This window comes from Natrix helvetica, assembly GCF_964273705.1.
Source record: "Natrix helvetica genome assembly, chromosome: 9".
NCBI classification, from domain to species: Eukaryota; Metazoa; Chordata; class Lepidosauria; order Squamata; family Natricidae; genus Natrix; species Natrix helvetica.
In genome coordinates this window covers 21,856,381-21,883,892 of record NC_138560.1, presented here as the reverse complement: position 1 = coordinate 21,883,892, position 27,512 = coordinate 21,856,381, and the positions used below count along the sequence as shown (strand labels likewise).

The 27,512-nt window shown below is 46.5% G+C and overlaps 1 protein-coding gene across 3 annotated transcripts in view; it reads left to right on the top strand.

The window, feature by feature from the left end:
* Positions 1–27,450, top strand: part of LOC309397000 (regulating synaptic membrane exocytosis protein 3-like) — an 86,940-nt gene extending 59,490 nt beyond the window's left edge. For 2 of the 3 annotated variants that reach the window (XM_081962659.1, XM_081962660.1), the window contains exons 3-7: positions 16,523–16,664; positions 16,972–17,084; positions 20,035–20,136; positions 24,402–24,541; positions 26,800–27,450. In XM_081962659.1, coding sequence (XP_081818785.1) covers positions 16,523–16,664; positions 16,972–17,084; positions 20,035–20,136; positions 24,402–24,541; positions 26,800–27,012 — 710 coding nt within the window. In that variant the 3' untranslated portion in view covers positions 27,013–27,450. Of the gene's footprint in view, positions 1–16,522; positions 16,665–16,971; positions 17,085–20,034; positions 20,137–24,401; positions 24,568–26,799 lie in introns of all 3 variants that reach the window. The other variant, XM_081962661.1, reaches the window with a different exon arrangement.
* The last annotated feature ends 62 nt before the right edge of the window (positions 27,451–27,512 follow it).

Below are 27,512 nucleotides of genomic sequence, written 5' to 3'. Positions count from 1 at the left end.
AATGATATTGTGAAAGCAGCTTTATGTAACAAGACATTGAAAAAGGGTGGGGATCTTTTTTTAAAAAACTGTTAATTAACCGGGATGTTAATGTCCTTATTCATACATTATGATTGAACAGCATTATATGAAAGCTTGGATGGAGCACAGCCAAGACGACCAAGTTCTAAATAGTTCATAGGTCTGCAAATAATCTGGAGCCAATGAGACCTGTGTTGTTAAAGACATAACAGTTGTCAAGATTTTATCACAAACACCACTGATGGACTAAAATGTCTCTGCTACTTGTCAGTCCAGGTCAGGAAATAGCCAGGATTACAGAAATTCTACTTTATTGTTATAGGATATGATAAAAGAAACTTAAAAGCTCACCAGTAATTCCAAGGGTGAGCTTCAAAAATTTCAGCAACGGGTTCTCTGCCTGGTTGCTGGGTGGGTGTGGCCATGGTAGGTGTGGCCTAGGTGGGCGTGTACTAGTCAGCCTCCTGCACCACACTGGGGGGTGGGCGCTGTTTTTGCCCTCTAGAGGCTCCAGAGGTTTTCCAGAGGGGGGAAAACTGCCTCCCCTGGGCTCTGGAGGCCCCCTGGATCCCGGAAACGGGCCTGTTTCCAGCCTTCCAGAACTTCAGGGAGGCCCATTTTTCCCGCACCCCAATCCTCCATGCAGGCCCTGCCCTTACCTCACATCAAAAACGGGCCACATGGAGACTCCTGGGAGAGGCGGGAGGGGTGGGGCAGGATGGGTGGGGCCAGCCAGTGGTGGAATTTGGAGGTTCTCTGAACCGGCCATAATGTTAGCTATGGATTCTCCCGAACTCAGGTGAACCCATAGTAGCCAACAGTCCCAACCCACCTTGAGTGTTTCCTCAAGCCCAGTCTCCCTCTTATGCCAGACAAAATCAAGCTGGGTCTATTTTGAGTTTCATCTCATGTTTTCCCAGAACAATTGTTTTTTTTCCCCCTTAATGGTTTATCCATTCTTTCTTCAAGGTTATCGCCATATTTCCCTCCCCAAAAATATGGATGAACCATTGAATATGGAATGTTTTTGCCATCTTCTTGAGAGTTAGCAGTGGTCTTAGTCTGCTTTATCATGATTTATTGAAATGGCTCTTCAGAAACCATGGTTCTGAATTAACAGTTCGGTCGGGACTGTCACATGAAGGTTTCATATGAACCTGAGAAGTTGAAAAGGAAGGAGGACGTTTTGTAGATGGTAAGAGTTGCAATAGTTCTTGTTTTTAGATTAGAAAGCTGATGAATCGGACAGACTTAAGTCAGCTCGAATCCCTCTATCTTTGAGTATTCAGCTGCCGCTTCTGTAGCTCCCACTCCTAATCTATATAGGCTTAATTTCAAATGTCGTGATTTCTGTCCCTTTCAGTAGATCAGCGTTTCTCAACTTGGCAAAGTTTGGGTAGATTTCAACATGCTGGTTGGGGAATTCTGGGATTGAAGTCCAGTCCTTTAAAAGTCCTTGTGGTTGAGAAAAACTGCAGTAGTAGATGTTATGGGTACGTGATGGCGACCCATGGCACATGGAGCCATATCTGAGGGCACCTGAGGCATTGCCTTATGTCAGCTCCAGTGCGCATGCTGTCCAGCTGATTTTCGGCCTTCTGGAGGGCAGGGAGAGGCCGTTTTCATCCTTCCCAGGCTTCAGGGCCATGGCCCAATGGGCTACCGGAAGTCCAGAGGCTTCAGCAAGGCCTGCGCACATGGGAGGGGGAGCGCAGGGGGGGGTTTGTGTACATGCGCAGGGGGAAGGGCATTGCATTATGGGTGTGGGCACGCACCCAAGCAGAAAAACATTCGCCATCACTGTTATAGGGACTCCTCAACTTATGACTGGTTGATTAATGACTGTTTGAGGTTATGATGGACAACCCCAAAAGGTATCGTACTTGTGACAGCTGCTCCCTTCCTGCAGTCACATGACTGCATTTTGGGCACTTGGCCTGTGTCTACGGACCCTCAGCAGTGTCCTGCAGTTATAGGACAATTTATGGTATTTTTGTCGAAAACCAGTATTTCCTCCCAGGTTTTAGCAAAAGCACTGCACCCCATAGAGAAGGATGGATTCACTTGTCAATTGCAGCAGTTGTCTACTGTATTTTTCGGAGTATAAGATGCACCTTTTTCCCTCCAAAAAAGACTGAAAATCTGGGCGTGTCTTACACACTGAATACAGCATTTTTTTGCCTCCTGAAATCCCGCCCCCTTCACCAAAATGGCCATACATAGCCCTTAGGAGGCTTTCAGAGTGCTCCTGGGGGTTGGGGAGGGCAGAAATGAGTGAAAAATGGGCCGGTTTTTGCTCAATTTCCCCCCCCACCCACAGGAGCACTCTATAAGCCTCCTAAAGGCTATCCATGCCCTTTATTTGACAAAAATGGGCCCATTTTTGCAAAAAAACAGGTCATTTTTGGTAGGTTTGCAAAGTGCAAAAACATTTTTTTATAAAATTTGCCTCTTCAAAACCTTGGTGTGTCTTATACTCTGGTGCGTCTTATACTATGAAAAATACGGTAATTGCCATGGATTCACTTCTCAATCATGTTGATTTCTTAATGACCACCACAAAAAAGGTTGTAAAATCCGGGCAGTCATGTGATGAATCCCTTTATGACCAATACAACTGCAACGAGCAGGGCTCCATTATGTTTGTTAATCGAGGACTACCGCTACTATAAAGGTGGGAGGATTTACTTGGACTGCTTTTTTAAAATTCCAGCAAGTGTTTCTGAACCGGATCTTTCTTGGGAAAGTGGGGAAGGTTCGCCTTCTGCTAGCAAATGGGAGAACAGTGGTCCAAAGCTAAATTCATGGGGTAGAATGTAGCCTGGATTCCCAGGAGGGAGGGGCTGCTATCCAGAGAGCCAAGCGGTAGCAGGGCTTGGAAAGTTGGTCAGCAGGAAGAGGATTAAAATATCTCCTCCTTAGCATTTCCCAACTACAGTTATGCAAATGGTTGCTTTAATCTGGCAAGATTCTGTCTACAGGCGAAGAGCAATAAAGGAAACTATTCTTAAGTACCGTATTTTACAGAGTATAAGGTGCACCTTCCCCCCCCCCCAAAAAAAAGAGTGTGGAAATTTTGGTGCATCTTATACACCAAATACAGCCATTTTTGGCCTCCCGAAGTCCCACCTCTGCATCCCATTTTTGCAAAAAATGGGCCAATTTTCGCAAAAACTGAGGCTTTTTTGCCTTCCCTCCACCCCCAGCAGCCCTCTGCAGGCTTCAGCAGGGCTGGGGCAAGGCAGAAATGGGGGCGTTTTGCCTTCCCCCAGTCCTGCTGAAGCCTGCAATGGTGCTGCTGGGAGCTGAGGGAAGGCAAAATCTTTTTTTCTTACTTACCTCTTCGAAATCTTGGTGCATCTTATACACCGGTGCATCTTATAGTCTGAAAAATATGGTAACTCTATGTGTCATCCTTGGTTCTTGGGGCCTGACAATCCAGGAGCGAAGGAATAAATATAAGGGTTTCCTTCCAGCAGAATCCCATATTTTCCATGCTTCTCTCTTCAGATTCCAGGTTGATCCCCTTTGCTTCGTTTCTCCTCATCCACTTCCTTGATTTTTAGAGTCAGATGAGATTTCATAAATTGAAGGTCTGTCCTTGATCTCTCTCTCTCTCTCTCTTGTGAATGAGACACCACGGCGCATGTGAAGCGTTGATTAGGAAAGAAATTGAGTGCCGAAAGGAGCTAAAATGATATTACCAATTGCTTTCTTGCTTTTGTAAGACTATACCTCTTTCTTTCTTTCAAAGTTGTTCCTCATTGGACGGCCTATGTGAGGTCTTGTGCCTTTGGAAATCAACCAAAAATGTTCAACTTCACCTGCTAAATTCTTAACGAAGTAATGCTCAGGAATGAGTGTGTGTGTGTGTGTAAAAGAAGGGCCATGGGGAATCAACCCAGGGAACAGGGAGCTTTTTCATTCTAAGCTAGGTAGTACTACGCATGCCAAATATGGAGTGTAAATCTCAGAGCAGGTTTGTTAGCGTAAGAAGGATGCCGAAAGTCATGGAATGGATGCTTCGATTGGTGAAAGATTGACAAGATTGTGCCCTTGAAAACCATAGAACCCGCTGCTTGAGAGAATGCCCTGGTTGGGAAGGAATGGTAGGAATGCACAGTTCAGTTCTAGATAATCGATGGTTCTAATTTATCTATTTTTTTAATTGCTGTAATCCTAAAGGGGAGATTTGTATGCACCTCCAAGTCAGTTTTTGACTCCTGATGACTGTCTGGACAGGTGAGTGGGCGGGGTGAGTGGGTGGGGCAAGCAGAGAGCAGGCAGGGCCAGCCAGTGGTGAGATTTGCCAGTACTCCGAACTGCTCAAAACGTTTACTACCGGTTTACCCCGATGAATCCACCTCTGAAGGTGGGATTACAACTCACATCTCTTGGTTTCTAGTCTGATGCCTTAACCATTACACAAATTGGCTCTTGCAATACATTGTAGGATAAATTAAATATGTTTACTTAATCATTATTCTTTAATTAATCATTATTCTTTAATTCTTTAATTAATCATTATTTAATTAATCATTGCTTCTTAAAATACTTGGACTTTAATGCAAGTTGAAGTCACAGAAAGTGGTCACACCAAGTTATCCCAGTAGAATCTTAAAAAGAGAAGAAAAAAAATTAAAATGGCAAAATAAGATTTTAATTTAATTATCCAATTTCTATGCTGCCCATTTCACCTAAGCAATTCTGGGCATTTTACAAACAATTATGTGTTGCTATTCCTTGTAGCATTAAATTTTGAGGGCAGAATGTGGTAGATATGTCAGATATCTGGCTTTTTGTACTTTGCATGCCTTTTGCAGCTGTAGATTCATGCTAGCAAATTGGCAAATGTAGAATTCCTTCTACGTTAATGAAGTCTTCTCTGTGTGTGTGTGTGCGCGCGCGCGCCTATTTAGAGCAGTTGTTTGCATGAATTAGTCTCATTTGGAATTTGTTTGATATTGAACCCTGTGATTAATGGAATGATTCTTAGAGCCACCTAGTGAGCATCTGGCAAGATGTAATTTCATCTGGCAATTTTCTCCTGCCTAAAACTTAGCCATTGTTTCTGCTGCCACGAAGGGTGGATTTGCTGACTTAGAAAAGAGCCCTTCGTTCGAGGCTCCCACTTTATGCAAGTTATAACCTCAGAGGCTGAGTTAATATTTCAAAAATAAGTTCTGAATTGGATACACAGCTCATGTCATGTCTAGCATTGCACTTGTTCTAGAGGCCAATGGAAGTATGTTACTGTTAGGGTTTTAAAATATATATATATATAGTCTTTGTTTTGGAACATTGGTTCATCTCAGTGAATTTGGAGCAATGGGATGGCATGGGGACCAGAAACGCCTTTGGAACTGCTCTTTTATCAAATGCTGATGTCCCTTCTTCTCCTAACCCTTGTTCTGCAGAGAAAAGTACATTTTGGGGTGGATTGTCAGTCTTACGAGATAGTCCAGGAGCAAAAGCACACCCAGAAGTACTAATTCTATCTTAATTGTAAGGTTACTTCAGTCTTTCTGAATCTTGGTGACTTGAAGAAGTCCCATAATTTCACACCCAGCATGTTTTCTGCATTTCTTCAAGTCCATAACTCTTCAAGGTGCCAAGCTTGAGATACATTGGTTTCATTAACAAAATCTTGCAAGTCTGGAAACATTTCTCTCCCCCCTTTACAGTCATCTTTACAGTCCAAAACACTAGTGAGGGTCCCACCTGAGGTATTTGCTCCACCCTCATTCATTCTGCGGGCTCAGCTGCCTCTTATCTGGTAGTCTTCTGATCCAGGCTTCCCAAGAGCATGAAGCAGACTCCTTGTCCTGACAAAAATCCCTTTTATTAATTTATTGTGAATTCTGCTCATTCACATCCAGCAAAGTCTTTCAAGGGAGGATTTACAGTCACAGACCTTATCTGGCTTGGAGAACTGCCATGCCAATATCTGCAAAACTTGGCAAGGAGCCTTTGAGAGTCACGAACCAATGAAGCGAACTAATTGCCTCCTGCAAACTCCACTCCTCTTTCGCTCCTCTTTTTTTTCCTCTGGGAGGGGCCATTCATCGTCCACCTTTGGCCTTACTCCCAAGTCGACCCCTGTTCTTTAGCTGTTCCCTTCGTCTGGCCACTGCACATGTGCAGACTGGGAAAGGGCTCCAGCTGTTTGTCTGCCTCACTGTTGTCTGACTCTGAAGGCAGCTGATAACTGTCAGACAGCCCTGGCCCCCTCTCTGCCTCTGACACACAGCCCTCATCAGAGCCTTCCCCAGGCTCCAGGATTGGCCCATGTTCCTCCCCGACCTCCTCAATGTCAGAATCTGCTGCCAGCTCCGCTAGCCGCTGGCACACCACAACAGATAGATACTTAGCTTCAGCTTTCCTCCTATCTCCCAAGGTCATTCTCATATGCAATTAAGGGGATTGGGCAACTGGGGTTCCTATCATCTTTATCAGAGGAAAAGATCACGTCTCATGCTTGATCTTTGAACAATAAAACTGAAGCACAGAGGGGTTGTTTCCTTTCCTGTCTGATCAGGAGGATATGAGTTCCTGTGCAGCTCTGCAAATTAGACCCAGGAGCTGGAGAAAGTCTTGAACAGAGACAGTTTTATTGCTCCAGATTCACTGTTGTGAATTCTGAAGTTGGCTCTTTCTATGGGACAATCAAGTTGTCTTTGGCATGTTGGACTACCCACCAGGCATGGCAAGATCAGCCTTGGCTTTCCAGAAAATGAAACGTGCACCAAGGAGCTAAATGCTGATAAATCAGTTGCTTTGGATGGGTCTCCCACAGCAAGTAGGAATTAAGCCAGTGGTGAAATTCAAAATTTTTAACCTCTGGTTCTGTGAACGTGGCGTGGTGGGTGTGGCTTAGTGGACGTGGCAGGGGAAGGATACTGCAAATTCCCCATTCCCTCCCCACTCCAGGGGAAGAATACTGCAAACTCCCCATTCCCTCCCCACTCCAGGGAAAATATACTGCAAAATCTCCATTCCCTCCCCACTCCAGGGGAAGGATACTACAAAGTCTCCATTCCCTCCCCGCTCCAGGGGAAGGATACTGCAAAGTCCCCATTCCCACTCCACTCCAGGGGAAGGATACTGCAAAGTCCCCATTCCCACTCCACTCCAGGGGAAGGATACTGCAAAATCTCCATTCCTTCCCCACTCCAGGGAAAAGACACTGCAAAATCCCCATTCCCACCCAACTCCAGGGGAAGGATACTGCAAAATCTCCATTTCCATCCCACTCTGGGGCTAGCCAGAGGTGGCATTTGCCAGTCTCTGAACTACTCAAAATATCTGCTACCGGTTCTCCAGAACCTGTCAGAATCTGCTGGATTTCACCCCTGAATTAAGTTATATGCAAGTGGCGAATGAGTGGGTGGATGTAGGGACCAGGGTTTGAATCCTAATCCCTTTCCCCCACTCTTTATTCAGTAGACTTCTTTTAGCTGTTGTTTTCTTGGCCGTGGGAGTCAGAGATACTTCTTCCATGTTTATGTAATATTCCGCCTGGCCTGAGAATTGTGGCTTGGCCCATGTCAGCCTTTATAACAGCACAGCCTGTATCTTATAAAGCAACCTGACAGCAACAATCAGGAGCAGTCATATTTATGTCAGAGCCATGAAGAACATTCTTCCTCCCTCAATAGGCAGAAGAGAAGGTGTTTTTCTGTAGGCACCACTGTGTGAAGACAGTGGAGCTGTGAGCCAGGAGGAGCACGTACTATAGGAACCTGAAAAACTCAGTCAATAGGCTTTGGAGTGTGGTATGGGTTTTGTGTGTGGGGTGTGTGAGTAGGATGGTCTACTTGGGGTCATCGGGTACCTTGATCACCAGGAGGCAGTATGTGACCTGTTTCATTCTGATTGGTGGTCAGGAAGAGTTTGCAACTTTGCTGGATCATATGACAGACCCACGGTCTTTTTTCATTGGCTGCATTTTATTTCGTTACTTATGCAAACTGAGTAAGTGGCACTTTACTTTACCACAAGCTGCAACATAATGTTGATTGACTTCTATTGCTATTTTTATGGCAAAGTCTGTTCACTTTACAGTGTCAGGATGTACTTTTTTTCAAACATCTCTTATAAACAGATTGTTAACAGAACAGAGTTGGAAGGGACCTTATAGGTCATCTAGTCCAACCCCACCACCCCCGCTCAAGCAGAAAGATCTTACACCATTTCTGACAAATGGCAGTACAATCTCTTCTTGAAAGTCTCAAATGATGAAGCCCCCACAACTTCCAAAGGCAACTTCTGTTCCATGGGTTGATTGTTCTCACTGTCAGAAAGTTCCTCCTTGTTTCTAGGTTGAATCTCTCCTTCATCAGTTTCCATCCATTATTCCTTGTCTGGCCTTCAGGTGCCTTGGAAAATAGCTGGACTCCCTCCTCTCTATGGCAGCCCCTCAAATATTGGAAGACTGCTATCATGTCTCCCCTGGTCCTTCTCTTCACTAGACCAGCCATGCCCAGTTCCTGCAACCATTCTTCATATGTTTTAGTCTCCGGTCCCCTAATCATCTTTGTTGCTCTTCTCTGCACTTTTTCTAGAGTCTCAACATCTTTTGTTATAGTGTGGTGAGCAAAACTGGATGCTGTACTCCAGGTGTGGTCTTACTAGGGCTTTATAGAGTGGTATTAGTACCTCATTTTATCTTGATTGTATCCCTCTGATAATTGTAATATACAATCCACATTACCTGGTTCCTGGATTGATGACTTTCTGGGCTTAAAATGACAACTGGCTCACCTCTTGCCTCTCTGTCATCATCACTCCTGATGGAAAGACACCTGTAAGGTCTTTCTGTTGGTTCTTCTCAGATGTCTAGATGGTTTATGTGGAAGAGATGGTCTCACAGATCCTATCCGTGCCATAGAATAAGGCACTGACGATGCATTGAATTGCATCTGGAAGCCAGCTGGCAAACTCTCAGAGGTGGAGTTACGAGGCAAAATCAGGATTGAATTATTGCCATGCAGACAGCTGTGGCTTCTGAATGGTCTTCACAATCAGCCCAGGCAAAGTCAATTTCAGTAGCCTGGTTGTGAGGCGATAAGCATATGAATAAACATGAATAAAGACTCCTGTTCCAGGAAACACCTGAAACATTAGCCGAAATCAGACTAAAGCCATGATGACAAGACTATGGCAGGCGTGTCAGAGGTGACACGCAGAGCCTTCTCTGTGGGCACGCCCACCATTGCCAGCCACTCTTCTGGTTTCCAGCATGCACATGCGCCCTCGCCAGCTGCTCTTCCCATGAGCTGGAGCACCAGAAAACGCCCTCAAAAACAGCCAAAAAATAGACATGCAGTTGGTCTTCAAGTTTCTGATGCTCTGGCATGCGCGAAGATCCACTGGCCGGTGCGCATACGCATGCCAGAAACCTGAAGACCAGCTGGCTGGTGCACATGTACACCAGCCAGCTGGTCTTCGGGTTTCTGGCATTCCGACGTGCACATGCACACATTTTCCGGTTTGGCCACTTGGTGCCGAAAAGGTTCGCCATTACTGGAGTAAAGCTTTCCTGGCCATCTACCAAGAGAGAGGGGATTCCCAGGAGTGCATCTTCATGGAGAGACAAAGTTGGATTTTTTTCTAGAGTCGGAGGACTTCTGAATCAACAGCAACTATAACGTTGCTATGATTAATACCAAGTCCAAATGGTAACCATTCATGCAATATTCTAAACTCCAAAAAAGCACTAATCAAGGTGAAAACTAATCAAACTTAGTATATTGTCCAAATAAAACTGTTAGGGTTGTAAGTAACCTGGGTGAGCTTGTCATGTGAATCACAAAACCTGATCCTATGGCCTGCAGAATAATCAGACAGGGGTTATTTGAAACTTTGTTCTAGAATGTAGGTCCCCCAATGTATTTGCAACCAACTGATTGACTGACTAAATGTTGAGAAACCTTCTGTGCTAGAAAGCATACAGGCAAAAGCAGCAAAGATTTATCATCTTGTCTGTACTCTTTCTAGCATCTCAACAGATCTGGAGGCTAAATCATAGGGTGAATGATAGAGGGAACTAGATATGTCTAGCCTAAGGCAGAGAAGGACTAGGGGTGACATAGAATATAATTCTTTATCAGCCGAATGTGATTGGACACACAAGGAATTTGTCTTTGGTGCAGATGCTCTCAGGGGACATAAAAAGACAAGATGCATTCATCAAGAATCATAAGGTGCAACACTTAATGATAGTCATGGGGTACAAATAAGCAATCAGGAAACAATCAATATCAATAAAAAATCATAAGGATACAAGCAACAACATTACAGTCCTGCAGTCATAAGTGGGAGGATAGGATAGGATGAGAAGACTAACAGTGATAGCTGTCTTCCAATATTTGAGGGCCTGTCACAAACGTAAGAGGTTTGACCTATTCTCCAAAGGACCTGAGGTCAGGACAAGAAATAATGGGATGAAGGTCATTAAAGAAAGATTCAACCTATAATTGAGGATAAGTTGCATGTCAGAGGAATGGCTTCCCTCCAGAATTGGTGGGTACTCCCATCACCGGAGGTTTTCAAGAGACTGGACAGCCATTTGGGGTTGGACTAAAAGATCTCCAAGGTCCCTTCCAACCCTATTGTTGTATGTTCTTTATTCTAAATATCCTGGCTGACTTATGTACCTATTGTATTTCTATTTCACTGAAGTGGTGGGAGCCTAGCCAAACCAAACCATAAATCACAAACAGAATGTCAGGCCTGCAGCCATCTTTTCTTTTGGATCTTTAGCCTGCCACCCTTTCTATTATTCTACTATGCATTTGCAGGAGGAGGAGCTTCAGGAGGAATGGCGGTCTGCCGCTAGAGCTCCGTAGATCCGCGGGGCTCTTTCCAGGGAATTAGGAGTGCTGCCGGTCCCCTTTTCCAGCATGGGGACCGGGTCCCCAGTAAACAGCTACCCTGGTTTCTTTTATGACCTGAATGGGTCCTCCAGGGTAGCTGGGTGTTTGGAAAAAGCATGAGGAACGTGAGGAATGTGAGGAACGAACTGGGAATGCAGCTGATGGGAGGCGGCGCCCTGAGAAGCCGCAGAGAGGCCGTCTGTGTTTGGAGCCGATTGAAGGAGAGGCAGACGGCCTCGAAATGGCGGACGGAGTGTGCGGAGGCGCGCCGATACCAGCGATGCCGAATTTGGACTTCAGGTTGGAGGCTGGTGACCTAGGACCATCTGGGACCATGGATTGAGGTGGCGAAGGCTGGAAGCGCCGGACGCCAAATCCCTCGGCTTGCAGCGTGTTGTGAGAGGTAGCTGTGAGAGGTTTGAAAAGGCTTAAAAACCATGTTGGCCGAATTTGAGAGGATTGGAGACCGGCCGGGTCCTTTGAGGCCGGCAAAGACTGGATGGGTAGGCCGAGAAAGAAGCTGGAGGCCGATGGGAGCGGCGTTGGGGCCTGGAATGGTGGTTTGGGGGGCAAATTCGCAGCTGCAGGCCAAGGCAGGATTAAAAGCCGAGGACCTGGTAGGAGTAGGACTACGATTCAGGAGGCTGTATAGAGACCGGGGGGGGGGGGAGCCTTGTTGGTGGATTGCCAGGAGGCCCTTATCATCGTGCACTCTGACTGCACCCCACCTACCCCCCCTGCTGACTATTTATTAACAACTGCCCCGGATTCCATCTGCGTGAGCCCTAGAGGACTCCTTCCTACCCTATATGATTTACTGCTGATTGACCATCTGCCCCTCGCCTATTGCCAACTACAGTCCAACTACCCCTTGCCATCCACCACCTACCACCCACCGCCCTCACCTCTTGATTGTCATCTAACCAACCTATCACCATCACCCCCCCATCTAAGACTAATGACTGGACTATTCTGTTTTGCTGCAACCATGCTTTTCAAATTTTTACTGGATTATGACATCTCCAGCATAGACCCTAAGCCCCGACGACGAACTCTTTTAACACTCTATGTATTTAAGGTCAGACCTGATCCTACTGCGAGAGTCCCCCCTCTCGCAGGTGTGGCCCTCCGCCCTTTCGAGGGCCCATCTTGATGACGGATTTATTAATCCCGAGAGGTGGAGGAAGCGGAGACTTAGGGGGTTTTTAGTTAGTTGTTTTTAAAAAATTTGTAGGGGTGGGGGTTCAGGGGTTGTGGGGCGGGTGGGTCAGATCAGGAGCGATGTGAGAGCCGTGCCTCCAGGTGTGGTCGCGAGCAGAAGGAGTGGAAGGGAGGAGGAGGGGGAGGATATCATTCCTATACAGGGCTTTTTAATTCCAACGGTCGCAGGGAGGGGCAGATATGAGGACAGATTAAGAACTTATAGTCGGTTGGGAGACCGTGGTTGCTGGTTACACCCGGTCGCTTGTACCAACCCCCGCGTTCTAGGTGGTCAAGCCCCAGGGCCTGAGGCTGTTGTTATGCAATGCGAGGTCCGTTGTTAACAAGGCCCCCCTCATTCACGATCTAATTTTAGAGGGGGAGCCGGACCTCGCGGGAATAACGGAGACCTGGTTGGGCCACGAGGGAGGTCTTCCCCTCGTGGAAATGTGCCCACCAGGCTACCGAGCATTTCACCAGCCCCGGGCCCAGGGAAGGGGCGGTGGGGTGGCAGCAATTATTCGGGAGGACTTAGAGCCGAGGGAGTCTACTGTGCCACAGACGTCCGGATGTGAATCCCTTGTTGTGAAATGGGGGCCTGGGAGACAGTTGGGCCTGCTGATAGTATACCTGGCTCCTCGCTATACATCAGCGGCCCTGCCCGAACTCCTCGAGCTGATCGCATCGGTGGCGGTTGAGACCCCCAAACTTTTAGTGATGGGGGATTTTAACCTGCCATCGATGGGAGAAGCATCAGAGGGGGTTCGGGAGTTCATGGCTTCCATGACAGCCATGGACCTGACTCAAATGATTCAGGGCCCGACACATGAGGGAGGACACACTCTGGACCTTGTTTTTGTCTCTGGCCAGTGGCTGAGTGATCTGGGAGGAGGGGACTTAACCATCACTCCCCTGTCATGGTCAGATCACTCACTCCTTCATCTTGACTTCCCTGGTGCTACCTCCCGCTGCGGGGAAGCGGAACCGGAAAGTACCAGATGGTTCCGCCCCAGGCGCCTGATGGAACCTGATAGGTTCCAGACGGAGCTTGGGCCACCTCCTGTAACCTTGACCCGCCCCCGGGTAGAGGACCTGGTGGTCGCGTGGAATAATGCGACTACCGGGGCCTTGAACCGGGTGGCGCCTTTGCGGCCTCTCCGGCAGCAACGATCCACCCCGGCCCCTTGGTTTACCGAGGAGCTAAGGGTGATGAAATGCCGCAAGAGACGTCTAGAGAGTCGTTGGAGATCCTCTCGCTCCGAATTTGATCGAACACAGGCACGAGCCCATTTAAGGACGTACCTTGTGGCATTGAGAGTGGCCAAACGCCAATATTGTGCCACTCTCATTGCATCCGCGGAGAACCGCCCTGCCGCCCTGTTTCGGGTGTCCCGCTCCCTCTTGTTTCAGAGGCCGCGGGAGGCCCCTCTACAGGGCAGGGCAGAGGAATTTGGTAAATATCTGCAGGATAAAATCGCTCAAATCCGGAGGGATTGGGTCCCTGTCAGTGGTACAATGGAGACGTCCATGGCGAGTCTTGAGGAATCGATCTGGGAGGAGTTTGACTTGGTTGCCATCGAGGATTTGGACAGAATGCGTGGACGACTGCGACCCACCACATGTTTATTGGACCCGTGCCCCTCCTGGCTTGTACTGGCATCCTGGGAGGTTACACGAGACTGGCTCCTGGGCCTAGTGAATGCTTCGCTGAGCGAGGGGTCTCTCCCGGCCGCCTTGAAAGAGGCGGTGGTGAGACCCTTGCTCAAGAAGCCTTCCCTGGACCCTTCGGAGCTGGCCAATTATCGTCCTGCCTCCAACCTTCCCTTTTTGGCGAAGGTTGTAGAGAGTGTGGTGGCCTACCAGTTTCCACGACATCTGGAGGAAAATGATTATCTAGACCCGCACCAGTCCGGCTTCCGCCCCGGTCACAGCACGGAGACGGCCTTGGTCGCATTGGTGGATGATCTCTGGAGGGCCAGAGATAGAGGTTGTTCCTCTATCCTGGTCCTATTAGACCTCTTGGCGGCTTTTGATACCATCGACCATGGTATCCTGCTGCGCTGGCTGGAGGGGTTGGGGGTCCGGGGCACCGTTTTGCAGTGGTTTGGCTCCTACCTTTCTGGTCGGACGCAGCGTGTGTTGGCAGGAGAAGAGAGGTCGACCCTACGCCCCCTTACTTGTGGGGTACCACAGGGGTCAGTCCTCTCGCCACTCCTGTTCAACACATATATGAAGCCGCTGGGTGAGATCATCCATGGTTTCGGGGTGGGATACCATCTGTACGCTGATGATACTCAGCTGTACTTTTCCACCCCGAACCACCCCAACGAGGCCATCGAAGTGATGTCCCGGTGTGTGGAAGCCGTACGGATCTGGATGGATGACAACCGACTCAAGCTCAACCCCTCCAAGACGGAGTGGCTGTGGGTACCAGCTCCCCGGTTCAGCCAACTAATTCCATCATTGGCCATCGGGGGCATTCAACTTGCCCCCGTGGAGCGGGCGCACAATTTGGGCGTCCTCCTGGATGCCCGGCTGTCCATGGATGACCATGTGACAGCCGTGGCAAGGGGTGCGTTCCACCAGGTTCGCCTGGTGCGCCAATTGCGCCCCCTACTGGACCGGGACGCCTTACGCACAGTCACTCATGCGCTGGTGACGTCTCGCTTGGACTACTGTAACGCTCTCTACATGGGGCTTCCCTTGAAATGCACCCGGAGGCTACAGTTGGTCCAGAACGCAGCCGCGCGGGTAATTATGGGGAGTACTAGGTACTCCCATGTGACACCGTTCCTGCGCGAGCTGCACTGGCTTCCTGTGGTCTATCGGGTGCGTTTCAAGGTTTTGATAACAATCTTTAAAGCGCTCCATGGCTCAGGACCTAGTTACTTGCAGGATCGTATCCTGCCCCATACATCCCTGCGACCAATCCGCTCGCACAGAGAGGGCCTCCTCCAGGTGCCGTCCATTAGACAGTGTCGGGGGGCGGCGCCTAGGAGTAGAGCCTTCTCTGTGGCGGGCCCAGCCCTGTGGAATGACCTCCCTCCGGATATTAGGAATACCTCTGACCTCCGCTCCTTTCGTATTAAGCTTAAGATCCACCTATTCCAAGTAGCTGGCCTGGCTCAACTTTGATCTAACTATATCGCTCCTGACGGGTTTTTATTTGGGTATTTTAATTACTTTTAATTATTTAGGGGTTTTTTAAACACTGTATTCTAATTGTTTTTTATTCATTAGCCGACCTCCTCCTTGTGTATGTCTCGGTATATGTCTCTGTTATATGTTTGTCTTGTCTACATATTTATTTCATATGTTTTATTGTACGCTGCCCCGAGTCCTTCGGGAGAGGGTGCGGCTAAGAAATAAATATTTATTTATTATTATTTATTATTGCTATTGTGGGAAAATGGGAGGTGGGGATTGTAAGGAGTTAGATGATATGTAGCCATAACAAATTTCTTTCTAGAAAGCCAAGGTCACCCTTTGTCTTTGCACCTCTGCATCTGGAACTAGATGGGTGAAAATGCCAGCATGGCAGTGGGAGATTGGACCATGGGATGGACTTGTGGGTGTGGGGGCAAGATCTTGAACTTTCAACTGGGTGGGGAAAACCGGGAAGCTTTCAGATTCTGGTTTTCCCAGATGTGCCAACATGGCTCTCTTAATAAATTGGAACTTTGAGGAATCCTTTGCCTCGGACTCTGATTTAATTTTGGATGCTATTTGGAACCCTGACACAAAAACCAACTGCATACAAGTATTTCATCAGATCAGGAGCGAAAACATTTTTAAAAAGTTTATATGGAAGCCTGCAGAGATCATCAGCGCTGGTCCCTGGATTTGGGAAGCCCAGGGGTGAGATGTTTCTATGGGTCCCGCTCCCAGGGGCAGCCATTCCCCCAGCTCGCCACTGTTTCTGTCACAGTATTTGCTTTTCTCTCCTTCTGGGTCTAATCTGCTCAGCCTCCCAGAGGTAAAAACATGTGGTGGTGTCTACTCATCCTTGCTTTGTTGTTTGCTTGCAAACAGAAGACTTCTGGAGTTGTCCCTTACTGGGACACGGGCTTTGCAGTTACCCAATAACACCATCTATGGGTGCTAATCCTAAAGCAGACATAACTGCCCAGGGCAACTGTTTAGATTCAATCTTTGATGGCTGTCCAAAGAGAGAAGGAGGAGGGGAGGAAAATCAGTATTTCTGCTTCACTCAAAAGGGCTTACTTTCAGTGGGAAACGCAAAAGAGTGCAACCCTTTGTATCCATCCAAAGGCCAGGGGTAAGCAGGAAAGAAACAAACCAGGATCAGCATGGCTCTCCCCGGATGTATTGTAGAACAAGTCCTTTCCTTTCCTGGCTGTGAGATGATGTCCATGGACTGCCTCACCCTTTATTTATGTGATTTCTCTCTCCCCTCTCCCCAGATGGTGGCTTAAAGAAACTTCGAAGTAATATCCGTCGCAGCACCGAAACTGGGATTGCCGTGGAGATGAGAAACAGGGTCACCCGTCAAGGCAGTCGGGAGTCAACCGATGGAAGTACTAACAGCAACAGCTCTGATGGCACGTAAGTCCTGCTGTTGGTTAATGTAACCATTGAGTAAAGAGTAGACGTTGCACAGAGAATACAAAATCAAGTGTTCAATTTTTTTTAAAGGAAAATGTCCTGCTAATATTAGCTGATAGCCCTCCCCCCCCCCCAAAAAAAAACCTGAAATGTCTTTCAGGTGCTTTATTGGCCCTTCTCATGTGAAGGCAGGAAGAATGCTCTGGGACAAAATGTGAGGTGGAGAAGGATGTGTCTCTTTTCTGCATGTTCTTTCAGGCTGTGTCTTCGTTTTCTCACACACTGTCTTTCTCACCCTTTCCTTCAGATTTATTTTCCCCACAACCAAGCTGGGAGTTGAAAGCCAGTTCAGTGACTTCCTAGATGGTCTGGGACCAGCGCAAATTGTAGGGCGACAAACACTGGCTACTCCACCAATGGGTGAGTGAACCTTTGGTGACCATCTCAGCTCCTTTGAGGTTCAGGGTCACTTGTTGGAGGAGGAGGAGGATCTCAACTGGATCTTTCTTAATTAACAGTCTCCCTGGGTTCATGTTTTGTGAGGGACTGTGTAGTGTGCACCCCCACACCCTCACCCCACCCACCCCACCCCCACACAGGGCCTTAAATTGTGTTTTGCCCCTGTAGTTTACAAATCATGGTTTATGGCTGAGTGGTTTTTTTTGAATCTATGTAATTGTGATTTTAGTGGGACAGTGGTGGCTCAGTGGCTAAGACACTGAGCTTGTTGATCAGAATGGTCAGTGCTTCAAATCCCTAGCACTGTGTAATGGAGTGAGCTTCCGTTACTTGTCCCAGCTTCTGCCAACCTAGCAGTTCGAAAGCATGTAAAAATGAAAGTAGAAAAATAGGAACCACCTTTGGTGGGAAGGTAACAGCATTCTGTGCACCTTCCGTGTTTAGCCATGCCGACCACATGACCATGGAGACATCTTCGGACAGCGCTGGCTCTTCGGCTTAGAAACAGAGATGAGCACTGCCCCCTAGAGTCAGTGACAATTACCACATATGTGCAAGGGGAACCTTTACCTTTTACCTTTAATTGTGATTTACTTAATAAAATCTTCTTCAATGTAAGCATGATTCCTGATGTTAGCTGGCTGGGGAATTCTGGAAGTTGAAGTCAGACATCTTCATCTGCCATGGTTGAGAAACACTTGTTCCTACTATACATTTTTGTAGCAAATCCCCAAGTATTGCATGAAATTCGTGCCCATGAAGACTATAAGTCATAATAGAACCTGTATAGCAATAAGTCCTTGAAAATCTTCCTACCTAATTGAATAAATTTGACATGAGTCACGTTTGACCATTGCAAATTTTTAGAAGGGGAGTGGGACTCAGGTTGTTAAAGTTGCTTCATGATATGCCCAATATTCTAGGACTATTTTTGATTCATCCTTCTATGTGAATGGATCAAGGTAAGTTGTAATTAATTTTCCATGTTGGTTTAAGGCAGCGGTTCTCAAATAGTGGGGCACGCCCCCCAGGGGGGGCGCGAGGCTCCGTAAAGGGGGGCGCAAAGGCTCCCTTTCCATCTGGGTGCAAACGAGGGGGCCGCGGCCGCCGGTGCACAAAGAGGTCTTTGTGGCCTTGCTCGCGTCTCCTCTGAGCTAACTGGCGGCGAAGGCGGCAACGGCGGGTCCCATCGGCTCCTCTTCCTCGCCGGGTCGGGGGGAGAGCACGAAAGCCGCCGGGAAACGGGGGTCCGCCCCTCCGCCTCCGCCCTGCTGGCCGAGCAAACAAGCCTCTCGGGGACCGCTTTGGCCACGCCCGGTGGCCGAGCCGCCCCAGCGCATGCCCCGCCTGCTTGCCTGCCTGCCTCCGCCCCGGAGGAGCGCTCGCTTCGGAGCTCGCAAATACAAACCCAGGAATCGCTCCGTCCGGAACATCGCGGCTGCCGCATTGGGATTTCCCTTGCCCCCCACACCCAAACCGGGAAGCTTTGTGGGCTGCGGGGAAGCTGGGCCAAGGAGGGCTTGGAGAGGAGGCCATTAGGAAAGGCCAACCTCTTTGCTAGGGCTGGCAAGAAATGGGAAATAAATATTTTTATAATGTTTTTGTTGGAATAGGGTAGGGTGGGGGAAGGAGACAGAAAGGTAAGAGAAAGGGACCTTTGAGGTCTTCTAGTCCAGCCCCCTGCTGGAACATAATACATCTAGTGCTCCTTGTTCAGCTTATTTTCCCTACAACAACCCTGTGAGGTGAGTCAGGTTGAGAGGGAGTGGCTTCCCAGAGTGGATGCCATGGGCACAAGATCCCTCCATTTCACAGCCACTGAAAAATCAACATCCAGAAAAGTGGATGTTCCACCTCCATCTCAGCTCTGCCAAGAATCTACTACAAGCAGCCTATGAGCTCCAATAAGGTGGTAGTATTTCCAGGGATATTGTAATAATCCTTCTTCAGCTCTCCATCCTTTTGATGGGTTGGCCTTCCTTTCTTCTGCGTAGCTTTCAAGCCCTAAAACCATATTTTCTCTTTGTAGTCCATTATCCACTTCGCAAAATATGGGAGTTTGGTGGCTGGACATCATTGCAAGGGGTAACCGTCCTTATTGGGATCCATCATGGATTGACAAGGATACAGTGTTATGCAGAGGTGTACTTATAACAATTTTATAGACAAATGATACTATTTACAGTCGCGCGGGGGGCGCGAAATGTTTTCTTCTTCCTAGGGGGGGCATGACAGAAAATAATTGAGAACCACTGGTTTAAGGACAGTGTAATTCATTTTGGTAAAAACTTATGGATAAAGAATCTGTGATTCCCCAGGTGCTACTGAATATTTATTTATTTCTATTTATGGGTTAAATTTATAGGCTTTCCATTTTTCTTACCCTTGGCCATGTTCCTTAGATTTCCTGGAAGGTACGATTCAGCAATATTTGAAGAACCCTAACATCTCCGTCACAATTCCATGGTTTCAATAACCTAAAAAGGTTTCCTAATATACTGTAGATCTACCACAAAACATTAAGATGAGCCAAGACACCACAGTCACACATGAAAATGGGGCAAGACGTTGGTGTGAAGGACAAAAGGCTATCCTTCATTATATCAAAAAAATCCCACTGAATTTTGAAAGAACTTTTTCTCATGGCGATAATATTAATCAAACAGCTTATTAAAGATGGATGCACACCAACTGTTTTGGATTTCTAAAAATATAAAGGATACTTTCTCCTCCCTTCATGCTGTTTTTTCTTCTTCTTCTTCTTCTTCTTCTTCTTCTTCTTCTTCTTCTTCTTCTTCTTCTTCTTCTTCTTCTTCTTCTTCTTCTTCTTCTTCTTCTTTTTGCATAATCACATGTGGGTAGCACAAAGCTCTTGAGTTGTGTCCATGCTGACTTTACTGCTGCTTCCTAGGTGATGTCCACATTGCGATGATTGACCGGAATGGACAGCTAGAAGTGGAAGTGATAGAAGCCCGAGATCTCACGCCCAAACTAGCAGCCAAATCTTTTCCTTGTAAGTAATTAATTCCTTCCCGGATAAGACTGAATAGAGATAAGGTGAAAAGCTGCCTGGAACAATTCTTGGTATTTACTGGAAAGTCGGTCGTCTGGTTTGTGTCTGTTCTTTAAAATACTACAGATGTACATTCACCCAATTGACCTAGAAAGGATCTAAGCAAATTAAGATGTTTTGAAGTCAAGTCAAACTTTTAAAAAACTAACTGGGTTAGGAGTAGATTGAAAATTCCTTCCGTGCCAAGAGAGACTCACTTCTAGTCCTTTACACAGTGCAGGCAGGAGAAACTGGCAAAGTAAGTTGAAGATTTGAAGATCGCAATAGCTGAAGTGGCATTCAGCAGGTTCTGACTGATTCTGGAGAACCGGTAGCGGAAATTTTGAGTAGTTGGGAGAACCAGTAAATATCACCTCTGACTGGTCCCTGCCCCCATCTATTCTCTGCCTCCTGACTCCCAGCTGATCAGGAGGAAATGGGGATTTTGCAGTATCCTTCCCCCGCCATGCCCAAGCCACACCACGCCCACCAAGCGATGCCCACAGAACAGGTACTAAATTTTTTTGAATCCCACCACTGTGCAATAGCAATAGCACTTAAACTTATATACCGCTTCACAGTGCTTAACAGCCCCTCTCTAAGCATCTTACAGAGACTCCAATAATCTGGCTTCTCATTTTACTGACCTCGGAAGGATGGAAGGCTGAGTCAACTTTGAGCCGCTCAGAATCGAACTCCTGGATATAAACAGAGTTCCCATTTTAACACACAGAAGTAACTGAAATCCTTTCCTAACGATTTGCAGGCTTTTCTACAATAAATCAGAAATGTTTGCATCTTTGTGTACCCACTTAACCGTTGTATTCCTGTTTACTGGGTTGAAGCCCCATATATAGCTATCGGTATATCTATATTATATTGAATCCGGTTACTGGGTTAACTCGGCATTTAATATAAGAGGTAATTGCATTAAAATATATTTAATCACATATTTTATTAATAAAATATCTGTAGCCTAGGCTAGGACTGAGAACTTACTCTTAAATCCAATAAATTTGATTTGAGTTTCTGGGCACAGGCAGGTAGTCCTTGAGATATAACCGTAATTGAATCTAGTCATTACAATTATAAATCAGGACTGTCGTAAAATGGGTCACCATGTTACCAAGCCCAATTTTATGACCTTTTTTGCAGTGGTCATTAAGCATCACCATGGTCATTAAGCAATTACGGGGCATCTTTTTTTTTTGCCAGAAACCAGAAGTAAAGACCAATTTCTGGTGAAATCATTGCAAATCACAGTCATGTGACCAAGGGGTGCTGCAAATGGCCAAGTACCCCAAGTGAGGTCAAAAGGACTGCAAGGCAGTCCCAACATCAGAATTTTGAAACTGGGTCTGTGTAACTTAGAATGGTTGCTAAGCACCGTTATAAGTTGAGGAATAGCTGATAAAAGATAAGAGGAGAAACTGATTATTATTCGATTTGGAACATATGGTACAACTACCGTATTTTTCGGAGTATAAGACACACCTTTTCCCCCCTAAAAGAGGATGAAAATTTGGGTGCATCTTATACACTGAATGTAGCCCCACCCACCCACCAGCCCCAACCCTTTGGCCTCTGCCTCCCAGCAATTTACTTCCTTGCAACAAATGGGGAAAATGGGGCTTGCAGAGGCTGCAATAGGCTATATGGCAATCCCTGTAGCCTGAAACAGCTGATGATCAAGAGGCCCAAGCTGAAAGTGAAACTTGCTGTTTGCTCCACGGGGGAAATTGCTGGGAGGCAGATGCAATTTTTTTTTCTTGTGCTAATCTGTCTGTTTGCTGTTTGCTGCAAGGAGGTAAGTCAATAACTATAAATGCCTATAGAATGTTCAAATTATTAGACTTATTATTTAAAGACTGCTTTATTATTGTTCTAGACAGCTTAACAAAATGAAAAAGCTTTTTACAATAAATGCTTGATCTGAAGAGGCCCAGTGCTATTGTATCTTCTTTTAAATAGCAGAGAATAATGTATACTTCCAGAAAGCACATCAGTTTTAACAGCATCTGTACAAGTATAGTCTGAAATGTAACACTACAAACAGTGCAGTGACGTGCAGTCAGGTGAGGCAAGTGAGGCAGAGCCTCACCACTCTCATCATAAAAAAAAAGTAAAAGGAAAAAGCTGAGCTAGTTACTGCCTCACCGTGGATGACTCTGCTTAACTGTTAAAAAAAGCTGGAAAAGGTACATGTGGGTTGGAGGGAGGGGGAGGAATTCAAACTTCATCCTCCTGGTGCTGTGCAGGGCTTTGGGCAAAGGCTGGAGGGAAGGACCCTGGCTCGCTTGTGCTCTCCCTCCCCAAGAGTAGTTTGATTGCAGGCAGAGCCACGTTGTGGGGCCAGTGTGTGTGCTACAGCATGGCTCTTTGCCTGGTTTCCTGCCTCCTCCTGTGGTCTCCTCACTGGTGCTCTCCCTCCCCAAGTGTAGTGACTTCCTCCCCAGGCCCCCATTCATTTCTCTCTCTCACACACACAGCTGGATAAAACTATATAAAAATCTAGCCCAGCTTCACTGATTACAAGTTTGAAAAGGCAACATGGCTCCGCCTGCAATCAAACTACACTTGGGGAGGGAGAGCACAAGCGAGCACTGAGGAGACCACAGGAGGAGGCAGGAAGCCAGGCAAAGAGCCATGCTGTAGTACACACACTTCCCCCCAGCCTCTTTCTTTTGGAAGGCTCAGATCGGCTCCCCTCCGGCTTCTCTGCCTCTCCTCTCACCCCAGCCTGCCAGCAGGAGGTGGTGGGTGGGCTTTATTGTGTTCCAGGCATTTCCCACCCAGACAGCAGGCTGCATTTGCAATGGTGGAGGTGTTTGGGAAAGGCAGCAGGGGAATGGGGGGGATGGCAGAGGAGCTGCTTTCAAGCCACTGGAAAAGATATCCAATCCAACTTTTGTGTGTGGGGGGGTTTGTTTGAGAGTGAGTGAGAGAGGGAAGAGGTAGGAGAGATAGTCCAATCCAACTTCTGTGTGTGTGTGTGTGTGTGTGTGTGTGTGTGTGTGTGTGTTTGAGAGAGTGGGAGGAAGGGAGAGAGGGAGGAAGGAGGGGAAGGAGAAGAAAAAGAAAAAGAAAGAAGGAGCAAAGGAGAAAAACAAATGCTGTCGCTTTAAATTGGAACTGAGCATGCCTGGCTGTGGAATTCTGGGAGTTGAAGTCCACAAGTCTAAAAATATTTGAAACCCAGCACTGTGTCAGTGCCTCACCAGTCATAAACCTCACCGCACGTCACTGAAACAGTGCATATTGTCTGTACTGTTTGCTGTTTGTTGCAAGGAGGCAAATTGCTGGGAGGCAGAGGAAGATTCCCCCCCCCCTTGTTTTCCTCCCCAAAAGCTAGGTGCATCTTATACTTGGGAGCATCTTATACTCCAAAAATATGGTAGTTAGAGAAAAGAGAAAATAGAAGGAAAGATTAAGAATGTTGAAGTATGATAAGATATGATAAAAATGTAATGTATATGCCTGTATAACAATAATAGCTGTACAGTGGGTAGATCAGCATATGTTGCTAATTTTTAGTTGGTAGTTATAAAGGAATATGTATAGAAAAAGGGAAGAAAACAACCTGTATGTACATATGAGATATACTGATACTGAAGAGGCTGTAAAGATGAAAATCGTGATATAAAACGAAGAAAATTGCTCAATAAAAAGCATTGGGGGGAAAAATGTTGACGAATACCTGTAGAGCAGGGGTGTCCAAACTTGGGAACTTTAAGACTTGTGGACTTCAACTCCCATGGCTGGCTGGGGAATTCTGGGAGTTGAAGTCCACAAGTCTTAAAGTTCCCAGGTTTGGACACCCCTGCTGTAGAGGGTTTTGCCAGCCAAAAATGCTATTGCAAGAATGAAAGCTTGGTGCTCTCTCAGCTTGGTTGTTTTCTTGCGTACGTTTCATTTCCCAAATTAGATAACATCTTCAGTAACTACCGTAGCACTTACGATGTTATCTAGTCAAACAACGACACATCTGCAAGGAGACAACCAAGCTCAGAAAGCACCAAGCCTGCAGCTCACAGCTGAAAGGAGACGCCTCACTTCAATCCTGAGCTACCGTTTTTTTCCCTTTCTTGGTAAAGCATCTTTGCCGTTGCCCGCACGAATGCGCAACTATACTTCTACGGATGCATCTGGTAGAACGTTGAAAACATCCCAGCTATTATTAAGCTCCCTGCTTCTCTTTCCCTCCCCCCCTCTCTCTGCCGACACAGCTACGTATGTTAAAGTGTATCTGCTGGAAAACGGGGCTTGCTTGGCCAAGAAGAAAACAAAGACCGTCAAGAAGAACTATGACCCGCTCTACCAGCAGGCCCTTCTGTTTGATGAGGGCCCTCAGGGCAAAATGCTACAGGTGAATGCTTTCCTCCTCTTTGAAGGGTAAGAAGACCCTCCTTCTGCCCATATGCGTTTTAGATCCATAATTCAGCCACAGGAAGGGGTGGGCTGCTACAGGTTTGGCTGGGTTACCTGTAGCTAACGCTGTGGCTGGTTCGGAGAACCTCCAAATTCCACCCCTGGCTGGCCCCGCCCTCCCTACCCTCACCCCTCTCACTCACCCCTCCCCTCCCAGGAGTCTCCACGTGGCCTGTTGGGGGTGCGAGGTAAGCGCAGGGCCTGTGCGAAGGCTCCGGGAGGGGGGAAAACGGGCCTCCTGGAAGTTCTGGAAGGCTGGAAAAGGGCCCATTTCAGACCTCCGGAGTCCGGGGGGAGGCAGTTTTCGCCCTCCCAGAGACTTGAGGAAAGCCTCAGGAGCCTGGGGAGGACAAAAACGCCCCCCCCTCCGCCATGGTGCAGGAGGCCGACTAGGCCATGCCCACCCAGCAACCGAGCAGAGAACCCATTGCTGAAATTTTTGAACGCCACCCCTGGCCACAGGCCTACTGAGATGCCCTCACAGCTGTCCCCTGGTACCCCGTGGGAGAGAACCTCCTACTAGGTTTTAGACATGCAACCTATATAGGTGCAATATAAATTCTAGTCAGTTTCTCTGTGGCCTTTGTGGGAAAGTGATTCTGGTAGCTATTAAGTAGACAACCTGTATGGCTACAGTAGGGATTCTTGTTGGGTTGTCACTGGTGTCCTCATTAGACTTAAGATCCTAGCTCAGAGGTCTTCAAACTTGGCAACTTTAAGACTTGTGGACTTCAACTCCCAGAATTCTCCAGCCAGCTCTGCTTATGAAGTCCACAAGTCTTAAAGTTGCTAAGTTTGAAGACCTCTTTCCTAGCTGCTTTCAGCTGGGGACCTTGTATAGTTCCCATGAGAGGTTCTGAAGGCCCCGGTAGGGAGCTTGAATGCTATGAAGTTACTTGAAATTGAAGAAGAAGGTTATTAGGAATTGCCTCAACTATTGACTTTAAAATCTAATTTTCAGTGAAGTCCCAATTTAGATAAAAAGATGCCGAATTCAAAGTTGAATTCAGAAAGTTAAAAAGTGAGGAACAAATGGCCTTTCAGATATTGCTAAGGAAATCTTCCAGAAATCAAGGGAAGTATTGTCCAGTGCTAAACATGGAAAAACACAGGTTCCACAATACTGAAGAGGGCAATAATAGTTTGATGGAGAATCAGGAAGTATTTCCCTGAAATCTTAATTGAGATCTTGGTGTAAGCAAGATTTTTTTTATTTTGAGATGGGATTATTATGGGATTTCATAGGGTTGGTTGTAGGGTGCCGAGAGTCACCTTATGTGAGATGAGTGGCCATGCAAAAGTGATTATTAAATAAATAAAACAAATAAAAGGCAACTTTCCGCAAGTGATGAGTTGTTAAAGGATGGGAGTTAAAAAGTATTGACTCATTTTTAGTTGAAAGAGCAATTTATGATATCCCTATTTTCCATCTCCCCCTTTTCAGGATCTCAATTAGCGAAAGCCAAGAATTACAGATCTGATTCTAGATTTTCTATCGAGATTCTAGATAGTCCCACTGTTGGATAGTTGTAAGATAATATTAAAAAGATACCAGAACCAAGGTGCTTCTCAATTTACCAATTTTAATTATCCTTCTGGTTTTGCATACTGACTAAAAACTGATAAGGGGGTAAATGTTACAACTAACTGTACTTGGTGAGGTTATGTGGATGCGTTCACACAGATGTTTAACTAAATGGAAGAAGCACATCAGGGTAATTTCAGAACATTGGGTATTTTTAAATAGCCCCTAGAACTACCAGTCAAAAGGCATTTTAATATCTCCTAATGTATAAACTGGGATCTACATCAGTTAAGCAAGAGCATATATTTCCTCATTTCCAGGATAGTAAATGATCGACAAAATGCAAAACTCACTTTTTAAAGGCTGCGAGATTGATACTAATTTGTTTAAAGGACTATCTTTGAGATGCAAAGTAGGCCACTCCTACCTTATCTAGGAATAAGTTCTGGAACACAAAGAAAGGTTGGTTTAGAGTCAACAGAAGTAGGACTAGGCTGTTAACGATTTATAATAGTATTAAGAACCAAGGTGTTAGCCAAAAACAGAAGCACCCCAAAGGTTAATTATGGGATGTTGGTAATGGTCTCCTGCTTTCTATCTAACCCTCTGAAGGTCTTCTGATTTTCTTGGATTCTCTTGGTAATCCAGCTTGTCCTCCTTTTTCCCTTTAGGTGATTGTCTGGGGAGATTATGGTCGCATGGACCACAAGTGCTTCATGGGGATGGCTCAGATTGTCCTAGATGAGCTGGACCTGTCCAGTGTAGTGACAGGTTGGTATAAGCTCTTTCCCACTTCCTCGTTGGCAGACTCCACCATCGGACCCCTTACTCGTCGCCTTTCTCAGTCTTCACTAGAGAGTTCAATAAGCCCTTCTTGTCCTTAAAGAAGACACAACACAACAACAGAGAATGCCTTGTTCTACCACGGCTTCCGGTAGCATGGTTTGTAAAATATTCCATGTCTTTTTCCTCCCGTCACCCTTTCTCCTCCTCCTCCTCCTCCTAAGAAGAGAAAACTGTTCTGGTGACTTTAAACATGTCTGACCCTCCCTCTCTGGGGGAAAAAGTAGGAGAAATCCAGAAGGTGATAGGGGAGGAATTGAAAGGGAAAGAAAAGAAGCACGTATTAAGGGGGAAAAAACGACAACAACCCAATAAAAAAACTGCCAGTTTCAAGACTGTTACATCACCCCAAAGAAAATGGCCTGTGAGAAGGGGTAAACCGTTTCTAATGTTTGGAACATCTTAAGACAGCATCTCAACCGTTAAACCCACTTCAAAAGAGCATGTTAGGTTTTCTTTCTTTCTCAGTCCTGTTTTCTTTTGGCATCTCTGGAGGAGAAGTTTTGGCTTGTTCCCCTCGTGTTTCTTTAAAAACAAAACA